The sequence below is a fragment of the Streptopelia decaocto genome (assembly GCF_964273445.1).
Source record: "Streptopelia decaocto genome assembly, chromosome: 3".
Taxonomy (NCBI): Eukaryota; Metazoa; Chordata; class Aves; order Columbiformes; family Columbidae; genus Streptopelia; species Streptopelia decaocto.
The window spans coordinates 64,578,147-64,598,549 of NC_138656.1; the positions used below are offsets into that span (position 1 = coordinate 64,578,147).

At 38.2% G+C, this 20,403-nt stretch overlaps 1 protein-coding gene across 2 annotated transcripts in view; it reads left to right on the top strand.

Annotated features, from left to right (window-relative positions):
- PTPRK (protein tyrosine phosphatase receptor type K) overlaps nucleotides 1–20,403 on the top strand; it is a 403,942-nt gene that overhangs the window by 68,498 nt on the left and 315,041 nt on the right. For both annotated transcript variants that reach the window (XM_082047252.1, XM_082047253.1), the window contains exon 2: nucleotides 19,030–19,152. In XM_082047252.1, the coding sequence (XP_081903378.1) occupies nucleotides 19,030–19,152 (123 nt within the window). The remainder of the gene's footprint in view (nucleotides 1–19,029; nucleotides 19,153–20,403) is intronic.

The following is a 20,403-nucleotide window of genomic DNA, read 5'->3' on the forward strand; positions in this document are numbered from 1 at the left end:
AGTAATTAGCAACAGTGATTCTAACTAGAAATATTCTTTATTGATTTTTTACAAGTATTCATTTTATGTTGATTTGTGTTGATGGCTTATATAAAAATATTAAGTCTCTTTTCTGCTTGGAAAAAAAATAAATAGTATAACATCGAGTGCTTATTCACCTTTGTACTTCTCTTTCACATTTCAATACATATTCTTAATTTTCCTTTTTTTCCTTTCATCCTATTAATTGAAAGGAAGATACTGCTGATATGGGAGCACCTCAGTTCTTACCCATTCCCTGCTGTTTTTAAGAGCCTGAGTTGAAGAGGTTGCTGCATTAGAAGCATTAACATGTGTGTAAATAGCCCCTGTATGCATAACATCCATGCTAAAAAGTTCTTTTAAATTTAGCATCAATCTACACTTATGTATTCCTACTGTATTTAATTCTGAGTAGCAGTTAAAGCTTATTTCACATTGCTTTTACATATTTCAGGCATAGCAGACAAGAGAACTCTGCAGCAGGGTTCTGTCCTAGGGCAGAATCATGTCACTCTGGTGCTGCTCCTCGGCTTCTTATTCTTCTTGAACTGACACTTGCTCCTGCTTGAATTCTTTACATCAGCAGCAATGTTCAGTGTCTCCTATAGGCCAAATAGTACATTAGTCTGAAAGTATGATGACTCTATTTTTGTCAGCTAGTCGCTCACAGATTAGAGCACCACTGTTTTTATCTTGTAGAAATGTAAGAGCATTTAATTTTCATGATGAAATAATATTGTGAAATGACAGGTGGTTAAAAGGTCTAATCCAGAGGTATTCTTGTGGTTACCTCAGACCGTGACCACTGCATGATAATTCACTGATGAGTTTTTGGATATCAGTGAGGTGGCAACTTTAGGGGGCTTATATAGTCATTGGCCAGCTGGAATAATTGACTTGTCACTGCTTACTGTGTGAGCTTTGATGACAATAATGTCATTTGCAGTTCCTAAATGACAGGTTCTTTAATAGATTTTTGTCTTCTTGTTTGATTTCTGATATTCATCTTGTTGTAGCTAATATTTAAAAGTACTTAAAATTTCAGGTCAATTTATACTTTTAAAACTGCATCTTGCTGGTTGTATAGAAAAATTAGAAACTTGAGGTCTGAGCTTTTTTTCTGGAAACAGTACAAATTGAACACTGTTTTGAGACTCTAAAATAATAAAAAATATAAGTACATCTTCCTTCTGCTCTTCGAGGTCTACAGCTACAAATGTGAATTTCCTCTTCAGAGGAAAGAAAGATGAAACTGAAGCAATTACTCTAGCATATGAATTGGTAGCAGGAGGTTTAAAGGTGAACTCAACATGTTGGTTAAATAAACATAATCTTAATTGTTTTCTGGCTGTATGATTTAAAACCAACTTGAATTAGATCCTCCTATGCTTACTTTCTGAAAATGGAGTTGTGAATTTCTGCTTTGTTAGAGCTAAATGCAGCAAAGAAATAAATTACCGTATCAAAGGATAAAGATGTCCACTTGTTACCGAGGGCAAGAAAACACAACATTTTGAACACTCATCAGGGTAACATTGATATTAAGAACTATTTCACCTGAGGAAAAATGTTGGTTCTTCCTCTTGTCTCCTGCCATGTTAACTGTTTCTAATTGTCTTTCAATATTTCTAAAGTGTATGATTGGTTTTGGTGGTGTAGAGTTAGTGTATTCTTTTAAATTTCCTTTGTACAAGGTACAAATATAAAGATGATGGGATGAGGTGGGGGGAATTACCTCACCTTAACCCATGGAAAGGAATTTCTGCTTCTCTAGTTATGGATTCAGTGTAGTGGTATTGTGTTAGTTGAAGTAGATGGATTAGGATGGAGGTAGCAAAATATTTCTGGTAATAAAGTTTCAAATTTCATTACTATTGTTGTTGATGTGTGTACAGAAACCAAGCTGCAGCAGTTTTGGAAATGAAATTTCTTGCATTAGCCCATGACCACTCTGGGTTGAAGCCTGTCCTCTGGGAGGCTGCCACTCACCATATCTGCATGCAGATGTGCTGGCCCCTCCGCTCAGCTGGAATCCAGCTGGGTCCCACACTGACTCCCTGCACCAAGGACCTCTCTGGCCATCACACAGGTGATTTGGGAGCATCCTGAAGTAGCGAGGCAGAGAAAAACCTGGTTGCTGAGCCCTCTTATCCCCTGGCAGTGAGTTGCCTCTGACAAACAGCAATGTGACAAAGCTGGCAGTAAGAAAAAAATTGAGGTTTGATACCAAAACAGATCTGGGTACAATAAGTCAGATGAGCTTTCAATCTTTGCGACTATTTTAGCAAATGCATATTGAAAGTGAGCAAATGGCAGAGCAGTATGACTCAGCAGTGACAGCTGGGTAGAGATGCCATCTGTAGTCTGAAATGACACTCATAGTAGTGCGGAGCTGCGTGACAGCTAACTACATGTAAGGTAGGTGGGCCCAGAGTGATACGTGATATTCAGGCTGTGGAGTAGCAGCACTCAAGAGCAGATGTCCAGAGAGTATGAGTGATCCCTGGGTAGATCCAATATTGCTGCCGTGTAGACTATTATCATGATTTTTGGGTTTGAGAGGAGGGTGTTGCATCCAATTTTATCAGATGGCAGTGGTAAGTCAGAGACCTACTGAGAGTGATGCTGAGAGAGAGCAGATGTGGATTGTTTTGGTAGAGCTCTTTTTTGGAAATGCTCTGCTACTGAGTCGCAAAAGCATTACTAGAGATGGAAAATATGCCAACTGCATTAAGAGTCTCCTGTAATTGCCAGTTTGCAATTCCTGGTTCCCTTGGGATTAGAAAAGGATTGAGATTACGTACTCGGGCAGATGTCATCAGCATAGATAATTGTACTGTACGGATTGAAGGGTAACACTGATGAGAGCTTTGAAAACGCAGAGCACTAGTACTCAGACTGACTCTTATGATCAGTCCAGTTGAGCTTTTCTTGTAGACACTGAAAACGGTGGCTGGTTACAAAGGCATTGCACAGTAGAAATGGATCACTTAGGGGTTATTCTGGATAGTTTTGTTAGTAGACTGTCTTAGTATGCTTTCTAAATAGAACAGCATGGCATTAGTCATCAGTGTTTTCTGCTCTAAGTTTGTGAAATGGGGTGTCAAATTGAGACCTTCAGAACAAAACCAGTACTAAAAATTAGCTCTGTCTTCTTGGCTAGACCATGAGGTGGATTATTAGAGTACTTGCAGCAAATTCTGAGTGGTGGTTTAGTTCTACAGAATATAACTGATTTTTCTCCTGATTTGAAGACAATTGTTTCTGTCACCAGAAGCTGATTGCTCACCTTTGTGAGAGGACTATGGACAAGGAAGGAGTTGAGCTAAAGGGATCAGAATGGTCTTGATATGGCTCATCTTTCCCCTATCCACCCATGAACACTGTACCACAGCATACATCTATTCCTGGATTGCAGTACACTTGTAGATTAATTTAAAACAACTGCTGTGGTATGTGAATAGGTTCTAAAACTGTTGTAAAATGGAGGCTGTGTCTCAGAGTTTGCATATGTAATGCTGTGTCTGCCAAGTTAACTCTAGGTGAAGCAAATTTGAACCGGAAGATATCAGAAGTGTTCTCTATGCAACTGGGATGTATGAAGAGCAAGACAAAAGTGTAATGGTGCATGAATGTCACAGTCTCTGCTAGCCAGAAGACCCTTCTTGCCATCCAAGACTGATCACTGTTGAATTGTACCTTCCCTGAAATTTGAGACGTGGCCATTAAATGTGTGTAAACATTACAAGGAGTCATCCTGTACAGGAAGGTGCTGACAATGTCTCTCTCTTTTCTTTGGCTAGTGAAAAACATGTGCTGGCAAAGTTGATCTTTTTTAGTTCCAGTTCTCCGAAGCTGGTAGGAGATGCAAGCAGTGCAAGAATGCTGAATAATGCGTCTCGATTTGGCTCTGTGTGTTTTGAGGTGTGCTATAACAGCACTTCTTCATGCTCCAGTGATGGTATCAGGGCAGCTATACTTAAATTTTCTTTCTCAAGAACAGTTGCAGTTTGTTAGCTACCTATGACACTTGTGCCTTTGCCAGGTGGGCCATTCTGACTTTAAGAAGATGTTGTTGGCCACTTAGATGAGTGGGATGGTATGTGATTTTTGCATTGGAGACCTATGGACAGCTGAAGGCAGAAAACCTAGCCAACCAACCCTTTTGCTTGCCCATGCTTGACACTTCACGCTCTCTTGCTGCCCTCTACACATCTGCCTTACTCCTTATTCTAGCAATGGATTGGTGTCATCTCCTTTTTCTGGGGCTTGTTTGACCTCTCAGTCCCCCTCCCCCTTAACCCTCTGTGTTGTTTTAACCAGTGAAAGCAAATCCAACAACACCAAAGGAATGGGTTTCTGCCACTTGCTGCCGTGAGTTCTGTTGAGTTGAATTGGCTGGCTTTCCATAAGTGGGCATAAACAGTGAATGGTTACAAAAATAAGTTTGTTCTGTGAAAACTGAGAGAGAGGAAGTGAAAGTGGAAGGCAGCCAAGCAATGGGCTGTAAAGAGTCTTTTCAGCAGTACCGTGAATAGATGAGAGTGGGAGAAGATGTGTTTCTCAAGAGTGGAAAGGAGATGCTGAAGTGATTAGGATAAGGGGAGGTGAAAGCTGGAAGCATTACAGATAAAGTGTGTCTTGCAGAAGCTTTTTAGTTACCCTTCAAAAATCAGGCATAGCTGGAGTGAAGGACACAGGAAGAGGAATGCAGATGTGAATGATGGATGATGGTGTCTGTAATACTTGAGAAAAGAGGTACTGACCCGAGCTCAAGACTAGAGTGAAAGAGTATGAGGGTTGTTGTAACCGTTTGAGCTGTTCATGATAGCCAGATGTTGTCAGAAAGACAGGCTGAGGTTCAGTTCAGGCAGAAGGAAGCCACTTAGATCAGTGGTCTGATGGAGTCAACCCTACAGAGAAAATGTTTGCAAATGCATTTGTAGATGAGGATACCCAGAGATGAGATGCAGATGAGAAGACCTGGAATCCATCTTTGTCCCTTTGAAGTGTATGTTAATATTTACAATTACAGGGCTTAAGAGAGAACAGAACCTCACAATGCTGGTTGGTGACATGGATTTGTACTTGAACTTAAACCAGCAATTCTCAATTGTCTGTACCAGTCACTTCTTGTTCCTTATGAAATTGTCATTGACCTACTGATATGGATGGTATGAACAAAATATTTCTGTTTTTCCATTGTCTCCTACTATTGTCTGGTGGACAGGGGAGGGAAAGCTTTGGATCAAACCTTGAGGCTGTTATGTTATTACAAATTATTTACATTCCTCTGGTACTGTTTCAGTTTAAAATCAGCAAAATTCTATGCTTGCTGCTTTATTCATTGCATACAGATTATGCGTTGGTTATTAAATATTGATTTTTAAATTGTTGTAAACATTTTTTGGCTTTTCTTGGGTGTTAGTCTTTTTCTTCTGACCGTATTGCTTTCATTTATGTTCTCTATTTTAACTTTAAAATTATAACCTAGTGGTGCAGAGCCATTTTTTACCTTTCTTCAAGTTATAGTACAGAAAAAATAAGAAACTGTCAGAGAAGGATTCTTTTCTGGAAGTTTATATATATATATATATATATATATATGCACACACACACATACTGATGAGTAATGCAAGCATCAGGGCACACATTGCCTACTGAAACAATTCACATTTATTCTCTTGGCTTTAAAAACAACAACAACAAAAAACACAACAACCAAACCATCACCCCCCAACAAAAAAAAAAAAAAAAACAAAAAACAAAAAAAACCCAAAAACAAACGCAAAAACCAAACAACTACCATCACCACCACCTCCCCCCAAAATCAAACTCTTCAAATATATACTATGAATTTTAATTTAAATGATACTTTTTAGAATCTTATCCTGCTACCACCTTACCACTTCTCTTTCCTTTTACTAGCGAACTCCCCTGTTTCAGGTAATGGCGTACCGAAAAGTGAATACTTCGTCATGTACACATTTTTGTGAATAGCACTAGCAAAGAATGACTGGAAAGATATTGAGAAAACATAGGCATGTAATATTTGCACAAGTTCTAGTTGAATGTGTAAATGCCGTGTCTAGCTTGAAAAAAGAAAGAGAAGCTAGTATAAGAGCTGTGTGTGAGACTTTTTTTACTAGGCACAGAGAGTACAGAACATACTTTAGTACTCTGGAGAGTAAATCATAAAATGCAACATCTTTTCCAGAGTCGAGTTTGATTGCAGTTATACATATGTGGCTAACAATTGCTGAGAAAAGTACTGTGTGTATCTCTTAACTTTATTTTATCATGTCAGGAGTGCATCTGCATTGTTAACTCATTCTGAGAGCAACGTATAGCTGTTTCCTCCCAGAGACTCATATATGTGTTGCAGTCCTCCTATTGCTCTTTCTATCTTGTTCCCTTCCTTTCAACATAATACCCCACTGCCTCCTTAATTCTTACTGTCCCATTTTTGGCCTCTGAGATAGTTAAACCTCATAATAAAATCAATTAGTCAATTATGGCTTTATTTTGTTGTGCATTTCATACGTTTTCCTCTTACTCAATAGCATGTGCTGATCAAAAATGCTGATGAAGCTCAGTGTCTTTTCTCCAAACGCCCTGATTTTATGCTCTCTTCTAGTCACTGGGAGGTCTGTAGGTATGCTTTCACAAAATACTGCCTTAGTGACAAGTGGTTATCTGACCCAGAGGTGCCTTCTGCATAGTTAGGGTTTCTCACATGATATCAGTGATTCTGTCCATCCTTCCCCCCAAATCTCTGTAGCAGCCATAGTGTCTTGTGGCAAGGAGTCTCGCAGTTTAACACTGGGGTGTTTGATTTGATCCTGGCACTCCATAGCTTCATTTAAAGCCCTGTAATGTTTTCACACAAACAAGCAGTTGATCTCTGTTCTCCTCTTTGTCACTAAGGATAATCTGTCCTATTTCTTGTGTCATCGCTGGTTGAAAACTCCTAGTCTTTTAAGTTGTGTCTAATACTTCAGGCATACTGTAGTCATCGTTATTGGATGTTCTCTAAGCCTTTTTAATTTCTGCAATAACCCTTGGGAGATAGAAAACCAGAACCACACATAATGTCTCGATGTGGCTTATAATGTTGCAAAGAAATTTTCAGTATTCTTTTCTAAATTTCTTTTAACTTTTGAATTCCCTTTTAACTACTATTTAGCATCAAGCTGATGTTTGCATCAAAATACCCAATTCAGCCTTAAATCTTCAGACTGAGTGGTAAATATCTGCTCAGAGACTATTACTGGTAGTCTGTCAGTGCTCACCAGGACAGTTTTTAGCCACAGTTTTTCTTGTACTTGACTTCTGTGCAATGTATAACATGAAGGGATACATTTTCACTTGTGTGCTGAAACTGTAAGACTGTAGGAATCCTGTTTCTCTATTTTCCTTACTGTGCTTTGGGCAGTGTGCCTTCAGGACATGGACAGATGATTGGCTCAAAAATACTACAGATTAATTGCACAGTCTAAAGTAGAATTCGCCTAACCTTGAGGCTTATCTATTACATGATTTCACAAAGCCACCCCAGTGAGAGTATTTCTCCATTTAAGAAGTGGAGGGATTAAATACAACTTGAATGAGCTGGAAAAATAGCATAATACAGCTGAGTATTCTTGTAGTAGTTACTTCTATTGAAACTAAGTGCAGATTTGCAGATAAAAATACAAGTTTCAAATCCTTGAGTTCAATTCCCTGGGGAGTCACAAAATAACATTTTCTTTGTTAAATTGTAGTAGAAATACAATTCTGCTTGTAAATATTTCTAACCTAAAACAGTGTTTTATTACTAGAGCTTTAACATGCCTACTGCAATTTGTCTGGAGAGGGTATTTTTCATTGCACAAATAAAGCTAAGTTTGATGGCATATCAGTAAGCTTAGTCTAAAATGATGTGATGACTTGTGGTGTTTGTTCATCAGAGGTCTTCTTGAGGACTAACTGTGATGAGAGAAGAGGCACCTTATATGCTTACATGCACAATTTATATATTAAATCAGTTCAACAGTAAGCAGTGATTTACACATAAGAGGTAAAGGAATTGAGTTGTTAGCATCTTTTTCTGTATGTGTGTGCTCCTAGTGTGTTAAATAGTTTTGCTCTCAGATGACTCTTTCCTAGTGAAATCTGCCTAAAATATTTTCCTGATAGTCTATGAAATATTTTGATAAATCTTACTTTGCTGAAGAATGAAGTAATTAATACAAACAGTAGCATGTGAAATGAATCATCCATTTGATGTTCATTTGATTCTGTAGGGCACCTTTAATGAAAGACTTAGATTTGCAAGGCTAAAGAAGAAAGGTAAAAGACATATCAGAAAGAAAGATAAATCTCTACTTCTGTGTGTTTTCTGCTCTCAGCTTGTTTAATATGGAAGTTTTTGTATAGTTCTGTGGTTTATCTCAGCTTTTCTCTGATACATCATAGTCCATGTTTAAGCATCGTATAAGAGGGCAATGTTATATGTATCTGTGTGGTTGCATAAAAGATGTTAAAACTTGTAATGACGTGCAGAGCTTTGTTTTGATCCCAGAGAAAAATATGAAGTATTACTAAGAAAAGTTTAACATGACTCAGTATTTTAATAGGAAATTGGGCAAGGAGAACCCAGGGAAGAACAGGCTGGTCAGTCTAACCTTGATCCTAGGAAGGTGATGGAACAGCTCATCCTTGAAACCATTTCCAGGCACATGAAGGACAGCAGCAAATATCGTCTGTGTAGACATCAGTAGGGCTTTTGATACTCTCTTCCACACAGGGACAGTCCCTCCGAACATCAGGAAGCACATTCTTTTACTGTGTGGGTGACTTAGTGCTGGCACAGGTTGCCCAGGGATGTTGTGGGGTCTCCATCCTTGGCGATATTCAAAAACTGTCTGGACGTGGTTCTGGGCAACTGTCTGTGGGTGGCCTTGCTTGACCCAGAGAAGTTGGACCAAATGGTCTCCAGAGGTCCCTTCCAAACTCAACTGTTCTCTGATTCTGTAGATTGTGGGTCAGTACATCTGAAATCTGTTATTTGTTGCTCTATATCTCAGCAGGTCTTTCTCTAAATAGGGGAGCATGGCTGTTTCCTTTGGCTATGGCAACCTTCACTGTGTTTTCAAAACACATTTACACTGTTCTTCTTTCTAGCCTTCCTTTAATGAGAATATTGCTAGACTGTATGAAAAGATATGCCAGATATTAAAACTCTTATGACTATTTTCTTACTATAAAGTGGGAAACTAGAGCAGGAACTGCACGTCTGCTACAAAAGGACTTGTATTTTAGTTTAGCTGTGCTTGTGTGTGTGATGTATTTTTGATCTCAGTATTGCACATAACCTCACTCATTCATGTGCCAGAGTTGTGCGATTCACTACTAGTTTAATTCTTCATGCACCTTGATGTCTTTTCTTGAAAGATCTCTTCTGAGAGGTTCTTGTCCTCCTGTGGCTCTGGATTGATACCATGACTGAACTCTTCAATCATCTCTCCACCTGCTTGGACTTATATCCTTCTGTGGCTTCAGAAATGACCTTTTGTAACCGCTTCTGTCATTTTCAACATCAGCTTTTTCCATTTTCTTGTGTTTGATTTGTTCTTCCTTTTTGCATGATCATTTAAAATTTTATGCACAGTCTTATGTTCCTCTTCCCCTAGGAACTCCTCAGCTTTCACGTTGGCCTTATTCCTTTTGAGTTCTTTGTGCCCCCACTCCTTGAGCTCCTTTTATAATTTAGTCTGAATGACTTAAGCACTCTTCCCTCATTTCCTCATTTATTTGTCTGGCGTCTTCACTGATGCTGTGCTGACTTGTGATTGTTTGTTGCCCTCAAATGAGACTACTTTTATTTTATTTTATTTTATTTTATTTTATTTTATTTTATTTTATTTTATTTTATTTTATTTTATTTTATTTTATTTTATTTTATTTTATTTTATTTTATTTTATTTTATTTTATTTTATTTTATATCGAATGTTTGCTCCTACTGTTCAGCTGGAAACTCTTTCATCAACAAAATTTTGATCCCTGATATCAAAAGAGATGGGCTTCAGAACAAACTTTTCTGTTGTTACCTTGTTTTATGGTTAAACTGTCAAAGTTGTAATAGGGTGGCTAGTGTAGTTGTTAGGCCTGCTTTTATGGTTGAATTGCTGATCTGATTAGTAGAGAGAAAAGTTTAGCTGTAAACTTTTTTTCTTTCCAAGTTCTTGTTACAGCTCTTTTTCCTCTTTTTACCTTGGAAAGCAGGTTACAAAATAACCTAGCACTCTGAATCTATACAAAATTTTGTGATTTAAGGTAATGGATGCAGTGCTGTCTTCATTCAGCACTCCTACTGAGTTTAATCGCATTCTTATCCATTAACTTTTAACAGCATATTGTGAGAACATTTAGGAGAAATGCCAGAGACTCTGAGATCTACATAAGATTTTCTATATATAAGCACCAACCGTGTCTTGGAAAAAGGTGTTATTTTCAGAAGCCTTTTCAGAAGTGTTGTAAGACCATATATCCATAAATAAAGTGATTAAATTCATTTTGAAGCTCTCAATTTTGTCCTTGAATTCATGGAATTTGCTGGCTGGTGTTTTAGTTACTATTGGTATAGTCATGGAAATATTTATGAATCTCAAGTACATGATTCTACCCCTCACCCCCAGTTATTTGTTTTCAAATGGTAAAACTCCCTGTCACCAGTGCAGTTAGTCAGGGGTCTGCTCAGTGCACTACAGGAATACTGAAGATTGCAGCCTATAAGCTGAAATATGAAATGGATTTGGTGTTTTGTGGATGTTGACACTTGGGTATTAATGAAGAACTGTTCATAAGTTCATGGAACTCTTCCAGGTTTCAGAAATATCTTGTGAGTTGAAATGGAAATTGTTTTGGTAGCTTTAGTGATATGAAGTGATCTGTGGGGCTGTTTGCTCTCTGTTGTCTTGCCCATGCCAAGGAAGGGTGAAGAAATCATGAAAAAGACAGTAAGCAACCGTGACTCTTCACAGCTACCTGTTGTCACCTCTCCAGTAAAGAACAGAAAACGTCCCTTTCCCTGGAGAACAGGGGGAAATTTAAAGACACTTTTGTTTAGATTAGTTTTTGCTTAGTTTGGAAACTGAAGGACAGATAGTGTAATAGAGAGTAATCTTTTCCCCCCTTCATCTCTTTCCTTTTTCCTTCCTGTTCACTGCTGGTAAAGCATGGAAAGCTTTCCTGATGCCTGTCAATATGAAGCTTTTTGAAATGGGAGATGAATAACCATTTTCCAGGCCTGGTATAGAGAGAAGGAAAATAATTTAATAGAATAAATCTAATACATGGCACAGCCAGGTAAACCACATCTAATTGTGAATCTTTGTGCTCTCTCAGAATTTTGGTTTAGGATAAATGCTGGAATTAATAGTGAGATCTTTCCCTGAAGACTACAGGAAAGGATGTCCACATGAGGCTTCCTGCATTCTTGGTAACTTGTACTTAATATTTTTCAAGTTCCCATCTTTCCTTTATAAAATAAGCTACTCTATTTGATTAATAAGGAATATGGAAGACAGATACAAAATGAAAGAAATTATGCATATATCAGACTTGAGCTGTTGGTGTTCACACTCCACTGGTGCTTTTGGATGGGACTTGGAGTTCCGTGTTCAAGTTAATAAGCTAAGAGGATGTTTAAAACATACTGATAGTGGGAACAAGGTTAGAAAAATTTTAAAAGGCATTTGTAAGTAATTTGGTTTACTTGGCTTTTATTGTTCTTAACTGTAATCAGTCACGTTTTGTGTAATGAATTCTGGTACTACAAAACAAGATACCACTGCAAGGAAGAGAAATATTCTTAGAATTTAGTATGTCTCTCTTCCTTTAGCGAAGGAGAATCTGTCACTTTAAGTGCTGCTGTTTTCATGGTTTTTCTTTTTTTTTTTTTTTTTTTTTTTTTTAATTAAATAGTGCCTCTGACCTTCTGCCTTTTTAGATGCTATGGGTTAATTAAGGTTATTTCAGAGTTACATTTCAATAGGCAATACTGAACATAAGCATTTTAACATAAGTTATTAGAATTTATTCTCAAACTGCATTAACAGCAATTCATAGTATATTCTTAATAGGTGTCTGAATGCCCTACAATTAATGTGTTTTAAAATGCTCGTTACAGAGTGTTGGGGTTTAACCTGGCAGGCAGTTTAACTCCACACAGCCATCCACTCATTTTCCCCCCAGTGAAAGAGAAGTGAGGGATTAAAAAGGTAAAAGTTATGGGTTAATATAACGACAGTTTAATGGGACAGAATGGGAGAATAATAATAAAAAGCCAATAATAAATAGAATATATAAAAACCAAGCAAACATTGTAATTGCTTACCACCTGCTGCCTGATGCCCAACCAGTTCCTGAGCAGCACCCTCTAGTTAATTTTTCCCCCTAGTTTATGTACTAAGCTTAACATCATATGTTGTGGAATGTCCCTTTTGTCAGCTGGGGTCAGCTGTCACAGCTGTGTCCTCTCCCAGCTTCTTGTGCACTCCCCGCCTCCTTGCTGGCAGGGTGGTAGGAGAAACTGAAAAGTCCTTGAGTACTTAGCAACAACTAAAACATCAGTGTGTTATCAACATTATTCTTATACTACACCCAAAACACAGCACTATATCAGCTACTAGGAGGAACATTAACTCTATCCCAGCTGAAATCAGGACATAGAAATAATGTAGTGCCTTTAGAAGATGAAAACATCCTGTGCTTTGAGGCATGCTATGATAGAAATAGGGAAGTTACTGTGGTAGGTGGGTGATTTTAAAAGCAGAACCTGTTCCTGGATATATGACTGACAGGAGACCTGCTATAGCACCTTTATACACTTTAAGCTTTGAATTCACCAATGTGAGAAGAAAACTTAAGTTTTCACAGGACTTTGACCTGACATCCCAGATAAACATAATTTTGTACTAGGTTCTTACCATGGAGCTATCTACTTTGATAGATTTAGAGCTAGTCATTATGCTTTTACAGCAGGAGGTGAAGAAAAATAAAAGCATGTTGTTGAATAAAAGGAGCAGATTATTCCAGCTAGTCATTTGAGCTGGATGAGAAGAGAGTATTTCATTCCTGGTGTAACACCATAGTACACATGAGCCCCAAATAACCATTGGTAACTGAATCTTGTGGAAGGGAAAAGTTGTGATGAAAGTTTGTTGTGTGCCTGTAGTTCAACTTTTCTCTTCTGCTAGAATTTTTTTTCTCCTGTATTGGTGGCTGAATTTCTGGGCTTATGATGATCTCCTTAAAATTGCGGAGTGTGAAATTTAAGATGTTACTACTGTATTTTGCATAACATCAGAAGTAGGCAGATGCAAGAACAGATCTCAGAAATGAACCGTGAAGTTGTGTTCTTTGACTGTCCTTCTGTACATGCCAATCTATGGCTGAAAAAAAATCCTTTGCAATGCTGATAAGTTACAGAAATGAAGAACACTTCTAAAATCAGTTTGTTTTGGAAACTTAATGAGGTACTCTAGTTTCCTTTCTCTTTCCCCTGGTCCAAAGCCAGAAGATAGAGTTTTCTTTCATTGCGTTCCCTTACTGGTTTCTGAAACTTAGTGCCAGATTTTGGTGAGAATGTACTTGGAAGTTCTAGTGGATATTGTTGTTACAGGAGATGTAAAAATATAAGTGCCTTGTTCCTGTTGTTGCGTATAATTTGTTTACTATTTTTTTCTTTTAATTCTGTAGAAAGTGTGACATAAGACAAAGAAATACATTCTTTGTTGGATTTAGAAAAGTGAATACCAGCTGTTCCCTTCTCCTACCCCTAATGCTAAAGGTTGTCTTTTTTTGTAAAGATCATATAAAGCATGGCCAATGAATGTGTTATTCTTCATCAGTTGGTTTTATCAATAGGTACTTAATATATTGCAATTGAGTAGTTTTCTGAATGCTTTGTATTGTTTTTTTTACTATTGCTTTTCTGAGTGTACTTTAAAGGACACTGGAGTTGTGATGGTCTAATTAAATATGAAAAATGACATACAGAATTTTTAGGTGATACGTAGGAGTAGTTTCTTTTATCTAGGAGTCAGTAGATCTCCAGTATAGCATCCCTATAATGCCATTCATAAATGTTATGGATATCTTAACTTTCATGTAGTATTGGTGTGCAACCTACATTTTCTATTTTAAGTAGTGAAAGTGACATGCCCTGTAGGAAGTGTAGTGAGAATGCTGAAATTGTTAAATAAAGATCATCAGTTTAAAATCTGATTAAGTTTCCTTTCTGTCCTGAGCTGATGATCTGGGAGGCCACTGTAAAGTTGTAGTGGACATGGTTTATCACTGGGAGTTGCACATACTTTTCTTAGTCTTGAGATTATTTATATTTTAACCTGGTGGGGAAAAATCCATTCAGCTCTTTTTTTTCTGTGTTCGTATGAAATGATATAGGATAAATCAAAATCCTAGACCACTGGCAGTACTGAGTGTTGCTGCTAAGGAAATATGGTAACATTTTAAAAAATGTAATTTGTCTTTAAATAGCTTTTTTTTTAATAGGGGCTGTTTAAACCGTGACTATATGATCTTTATTAAACTTAGTTAGTATTTGGGATTTTAAGATTAAAATTAAGATTAAATTTAGGTTAAATTAGGTTAATCTTAAAGACCTTGCTGTTTAGTGGAGCTTTAATTTCTGAGAATACAATGTGGTGTATTAATATCTTTCTTTTTATAATGAAAATTTCAGGTTCTTTATCTTTTATCAATGAAAATGGACATGTAGTCAAGAAATTTTGAGGCTAGGCTGATATATCACATATCTTTTAGAAAGATGTTGAAGAGGAATGTGTGAGAGTTCTAGTTGTGTTTAAGCTGAAGTTAATAACATCGTGAAGCTTATGGGAAAAAATAATGGAAACAGTGAATTGTTGATTTGCTTGAATTCTGTGGAATGTAAAAGTTTCCCAAGTACTTCCTCAGCAACTGAACAAATTGGATTGAGCCAAAATACAGTTAGCAGTTTCACAAAATTCCTTCTGTCTTCCTAGCTTACGATTCCAATAAGGTGTTTGTTTCTGATGGACTACGCGATTTTTCTTTTTGTTAAACTGCTGAGGCTTACTGGATGGCCGCTGCCACCACTGCAGGTGTTGCATGTCCTGGCTCTTTTTGGTGCTGCTCCACAGCAGAGCAAGCTGCTTATCCCCGTCCAGGCCCTCTGGGCCGTGTCCTCATGGTTGCATCATTAGAAGGGGGGAGATGCTGCCTGCCTTGTGTGCCAGTCCCCAAGCCCACACCAGGCTGTCGATGTCAGGCTAGTCTGGTGTAATGCTTTGATTGCTGCTACTGCTGCCACCTCTTTCTGAAGCATGGCATTAGAAATCTAAGGTAAACCTGGATTTAGGTACTGCAAGGTCCAGGAGCATTCAAATGTAATTGCTGTGTGCTTCCAGAAGGGATATTGAGCTGAGGTGCCCAAATCACTGTTTGTGGCTTGGTGTGTGTGTTGGTAGGTATGCACAAATTCCAGTAGCAGGGTAGTTAAATTGCAGGTTATACGTCAGCTGTAGCTAAAGGAATGTGGTGGTGATACTTAATGGAACAGTGGTTGGTAGTGAAGTAACTTCTTAATGAGTTTTGGGGAAGTTACAAATGATTGAGTTGGAGATTTCTTACTTCTCATTTGTAGGATATTAGCACACTGTTGTCAAAATATTGGGCAAGAAATATGAACCTGCATTTGTGTTGAACTGCTGAACCTCCCTGGAAGGTACTAAACATTCATCAGGCTGATCCACTTTCTTCCCTGAACAGTGCTGCTGTTACACTAATGTGGAGAGTGGCCCAGTAGCTGAGTTTGGGTGCTGAGAAGTCCTGACCTACAGTGTACTTCTGTCAGGTGTGGTTTTATGTTTGAGTGGCTAAAGATTGATTTAAAGTGTATATAGTTTTGAACAAACGACTGGGAACAAAATATATCAGTGCAGGTTTCATTCACCTATCATCTCTTTTTATGTTTTCCACACATCGTGTTGCACTGGGTTTGTTTCTTAGTACCCACAGTTACTGAAATAACATGCAGGCAATTGACTGTTAGACAGGGGGAGATCCAAATTTGCTCGTTTTAGGTCATAGTAGTCTACAGGGGGTTTAAAATGCTTAGTCTGTCTCATTGTGTTACACTGGATAAATTGCTACAGTATTGACTTTTACTTTACTTGCCTTGCAATGTCATGACATGTTGGTAAAGAGGAGGTGACGAGAGGAAGCCATTGGTTTAAGCAGTTGTTAGAGGGTGGATTTTGTAGTATCTGTCCTGATAAACTTCGTTCGTGTGCGTGAGATAAATGGATGCTTGCTTGTTCCATGGATGCAGCCGTGATGAGTTGCACATGAGGTTTGAATTGCTCACTGTGGATTAACAGGCCCATTGTTAATGCTAATCAGAACCCTGATAACTAAAATTAATAGTGGGCACAAAGATGAGCAATTAAGGATATTCATCTTCCAAATGAGTCTACAAGATTCATTGGTAGTTTAAATTTATATACTGAGGGCACTTAAACCATTAAAAAAGGTAATGGGTGCCCTGCAGGCATGGGTTTCAAAGCCATATGTCATCTTGGTGCTGGGACAGCAGACAATGACAACTCCCCTTTAAGGGAAACTGCTATTCATTTATCAATTAAATATCCAAGGAAATGTACATTTTTGCTGTAGAGTGATCATGGTGTATTGTAAGTTAAATCAAACCCCAAGATTTATGTTCTAAGCCTTTCTGGTGTTGTCATGATAAATGTTAATTAGAAAAGTCTCTCCGTGGTAATAGGACATCAGTGTTGGGACTTTTAATGGCATAAATATTTACTTGACGCACAAATATTTCTCTTGTTCCTTGCAGTCTTTGACAGGGATGCTGACGTAGTAACCAACTTAGAGCATGAAATGTTGGGTCTTTTTGTTGTTGTTGTGAATGCTGTGCTTATGTTGTCACAGGGTAACATGTGAGAGGGTTTTGCTGTCATGGAGCTGAATATGAAGTTTATGGTACAAGGATTTTGTAGAAATTTGCTACAGTGTAGAGTTAGTTTTCTTTCTCTCCTGGTGGTGTCCTTGCTAGCCACAACACTGCTAAATGAGAGATTCTGGGGGTGCCTGGGAATGAGTTATCTGGCGATGTGTTTTGGTGAAGCAGAATTAGCTAAAACTTGGTTTTATGCATTTATTCAAAATGATAAACACATATGCAGAACCATGGGAAGATGAAACATAATCTCAGTCTGGGACACAATCTAGATTTGCTAATGAAATTTAGTAAAAGGAACTTCCTCTTCCACATATATAAACACTGTTTTTACAAACTCTCTTCATGTTATGTGACATTTTTAGACTCCATTTTTGGTAGGTAAAAAAATATTTTTATCCTCACTTTGGTAACATATATGCTCATTCCTCCTTATTCTCTGGCCTGTCCTAGTTCCAGGCTGTGTACGTCTTGTACAGAGGGCAGAAATGAGCACAAGCTGTAGTTCTTCACGGTCCTCAATCTTCAGTTTCCCACCTCCAGCCCATTCTCCTCTTCCAGGGTGTCCTGTGGGCTGGTGAGAGCCAGGCAGGCATGGGAGGGTGTTTGCTCTTGATGTAGTGGCTGTGACTCATCTTGTGGTGACACTAGAATTTACCATAATAAGGGGTTTTTGTTAGTTCTTGGGATTTGCAGTACTTGTCCCGTATTTTGTATTAAAAACGTCAGACAATGAAGTCAGTACAAATGCTGCTGTTGTTGTAGAGGTGTCGTCTTAACAAGAGGAATTTCTGTTGTAATGACAGTTGTTAATTAGATTGATATGCACCGACCAGTGAGGACAGGGAGAAGAGGATGCAAGAAATATCTGCCCTGATTTCCGAGAGTTGTTTATAATCTAATTCTTAAGTTCTCCTGTAGCTGCTTTTCTGGATCAAAAAAAAAAAAGGCTTAAATAAGGATGAATGCACTGTGCTTTCTCTTTCCCTCTCTCCTGGTCTTGGCTTTTATTTTCGAGCAGGAGGAGCAAACTCAAGGACTGTGCTATGAATTGAGATAACAGATGCTGCAGAGTTTTATGTGTGACATCTGTATTTTCTTGTGTCTATGTTCTAGTTTTTCTTTCACCAGGCTCTTTTGCTGCCTTTGTTTCTTCCTTCTCAAACCTTGATCTCCTGTGTGAGATGCGTGATCATCATCACATTTTCTTCTCTCTTTTTCCCAGCCTACTTAGTTGACTTGAGTGAAGAATGTAATAAAAAACTTACTGAATGAGACAGGGCAGAAATTACTGTGTCACACAGGTTCCCCTCCTCCCCCCCCCCACTTTTGTATTCTTCCCTTCTATCTCCCTGTCACTTCTTGTCACAACTTTTGTTGTAAGATTGTCATATCTGCTGTTTGTGTGACCCTGAAAAAGAGCCTTTAATTTGTCTTTTGCTATGCTAGATTGATGTAATAAAGCAAGATTATCCAATTCATTCCTCAGCAATTACTTAATTTCTGAGTAAATTTTAATCATTTTGTCTGACTGTTTTGGTTTTGGACACAGTATTTATCCTCGTTGTCAGTATTTGGACTACTCAGGCTTTCAGTGCATTGGAGTTGTTGATTTACACTTTTAGTTTTTGAGCCTAGTCCATTATTTTCTGTTTCTTCCTTGGTTTAAATAGCATGTTGCTTTTTGTCATGCAGACTCTGGGCCAAGTTTCACTTGGGCTGAGCGACTCAGACAGTGATCTCCTGCTCTGACAGAAGGTGCTCTTGGGGGAAATTGGTTGTGTGAGGCAGAGACTTTTTAAAAAAGAGAGCAGAACACTGAGGAGCTGCTTGTGGGCTTTAGCTTCGCATAAGCAAGCCTGTGAACTGTGCCACAGGCTGTGTGGGCTCCGTCGTTGTGGCGTGCCTGGGAGGAACATGTATGCTTGACTCTTGGAAGAGCTCTGCTTTAGAATAAACTAATACCAAGTTTCTTCCCTAGGGGGATGTACGTTCGATGATGGTCCTGGACCCTGTGACTACCACCAAGATTTGTACGATGACTTCGACTGGGTACATGTCAGCGCTCAGGAGCCTCATTATTTGCCGCCTGAGATGCCTCAAGGTGAGAAACCGCACAGATAACTGAAGGGATAAGTTTCTCTGTTAAGAAACGCAGAGCCTCACTGAATGTGACCTCAAGGCCATACCTTGTGGTCTTCACTTTAACCTAGATAATGGAGGTAAAAAGAAGAAACAAAAATAATAAATATAACGATTTTGGTAACTAAGAAACCTTGTTAGATCAGATCCCACTTTAAAGTTGGGGGACATAGGGAAGGGAGGAAGGAAGCTGTAACCTCTTCTTTATGCTGTGTGAAATTCCTGTTCACTTGCAGTGAAATTCTGCATCTTACATGACAGCTACTGTATCGATTGAATTATTCAGGTATGCATTAGATCTAATGGTGAAAAAAAGGATATATGCATAAACCCATCCATGGATTCCTTCTCTCCCCCCAACTGCTCATCATCTGAAGGTAATCAGAAAAGCTTTGATTTATGGAAATATTGCTGTTGTTAATTACTATTTAGGACAGGTAATGAATAACTGAAGAGGTACAGCCTACATGACCTTGCCTGCTCACCTTTGATGAACAGCTTAATCGGCGCTTCCCAGACAGCATGATATGCTGAGAAAATGAAAGCATTTGAAATTCAGCTACATTTTCCAATTAATAGTACATTAAGTAATTAATCATGCAGAGGAGGAAAAAAGGTCATGGCTATTTTATTTGTATCTGAAAGGTTTTGTGAAGCGAGGTACATGTGGAGAAGGAATGGGAAGTGTTGCTACACAGAAGTAATGTAACCTCTGCGCCATTCCATCCCCTGCTTTTTACATATTGCTATGCATTATTAATGGTGGTTAGTGTATGCAATTTTACTTCTTAACTGCTAACTAGCTGGACTACCCCTGCTTTGGAGTCACGGATCTGAGCAGCTGTTACCATGCCGCGTATCTTACAAAATAGGTTAATTAACAAAGATCCACACTTTATTTAATGGACTGCTCGGAGCTTCAAGTTGCCTATGGAAGAGTAAATTTAAGCCCTGAAGCCTCGGCATTCGTGGTGATCTTATATTAACAAAATAAAAACAATATCTCCCCTAGGAAGGCAAAAATTAGTTCCTTTTCAGTTTGTTTTCAGAGTCTACATAGTTTGTTAAAATGGTTGGAGGTGTTTTAATTGTGATGGAAGCACCATTTTGCAAAAAATCTTTTATTCTCAGACCTTAGGCACACCTTGTATAGGAAGAACAGCAATTTGAGAAATTGTATTTTGAACTAATCTAAATGACAAGATAGTTTCTT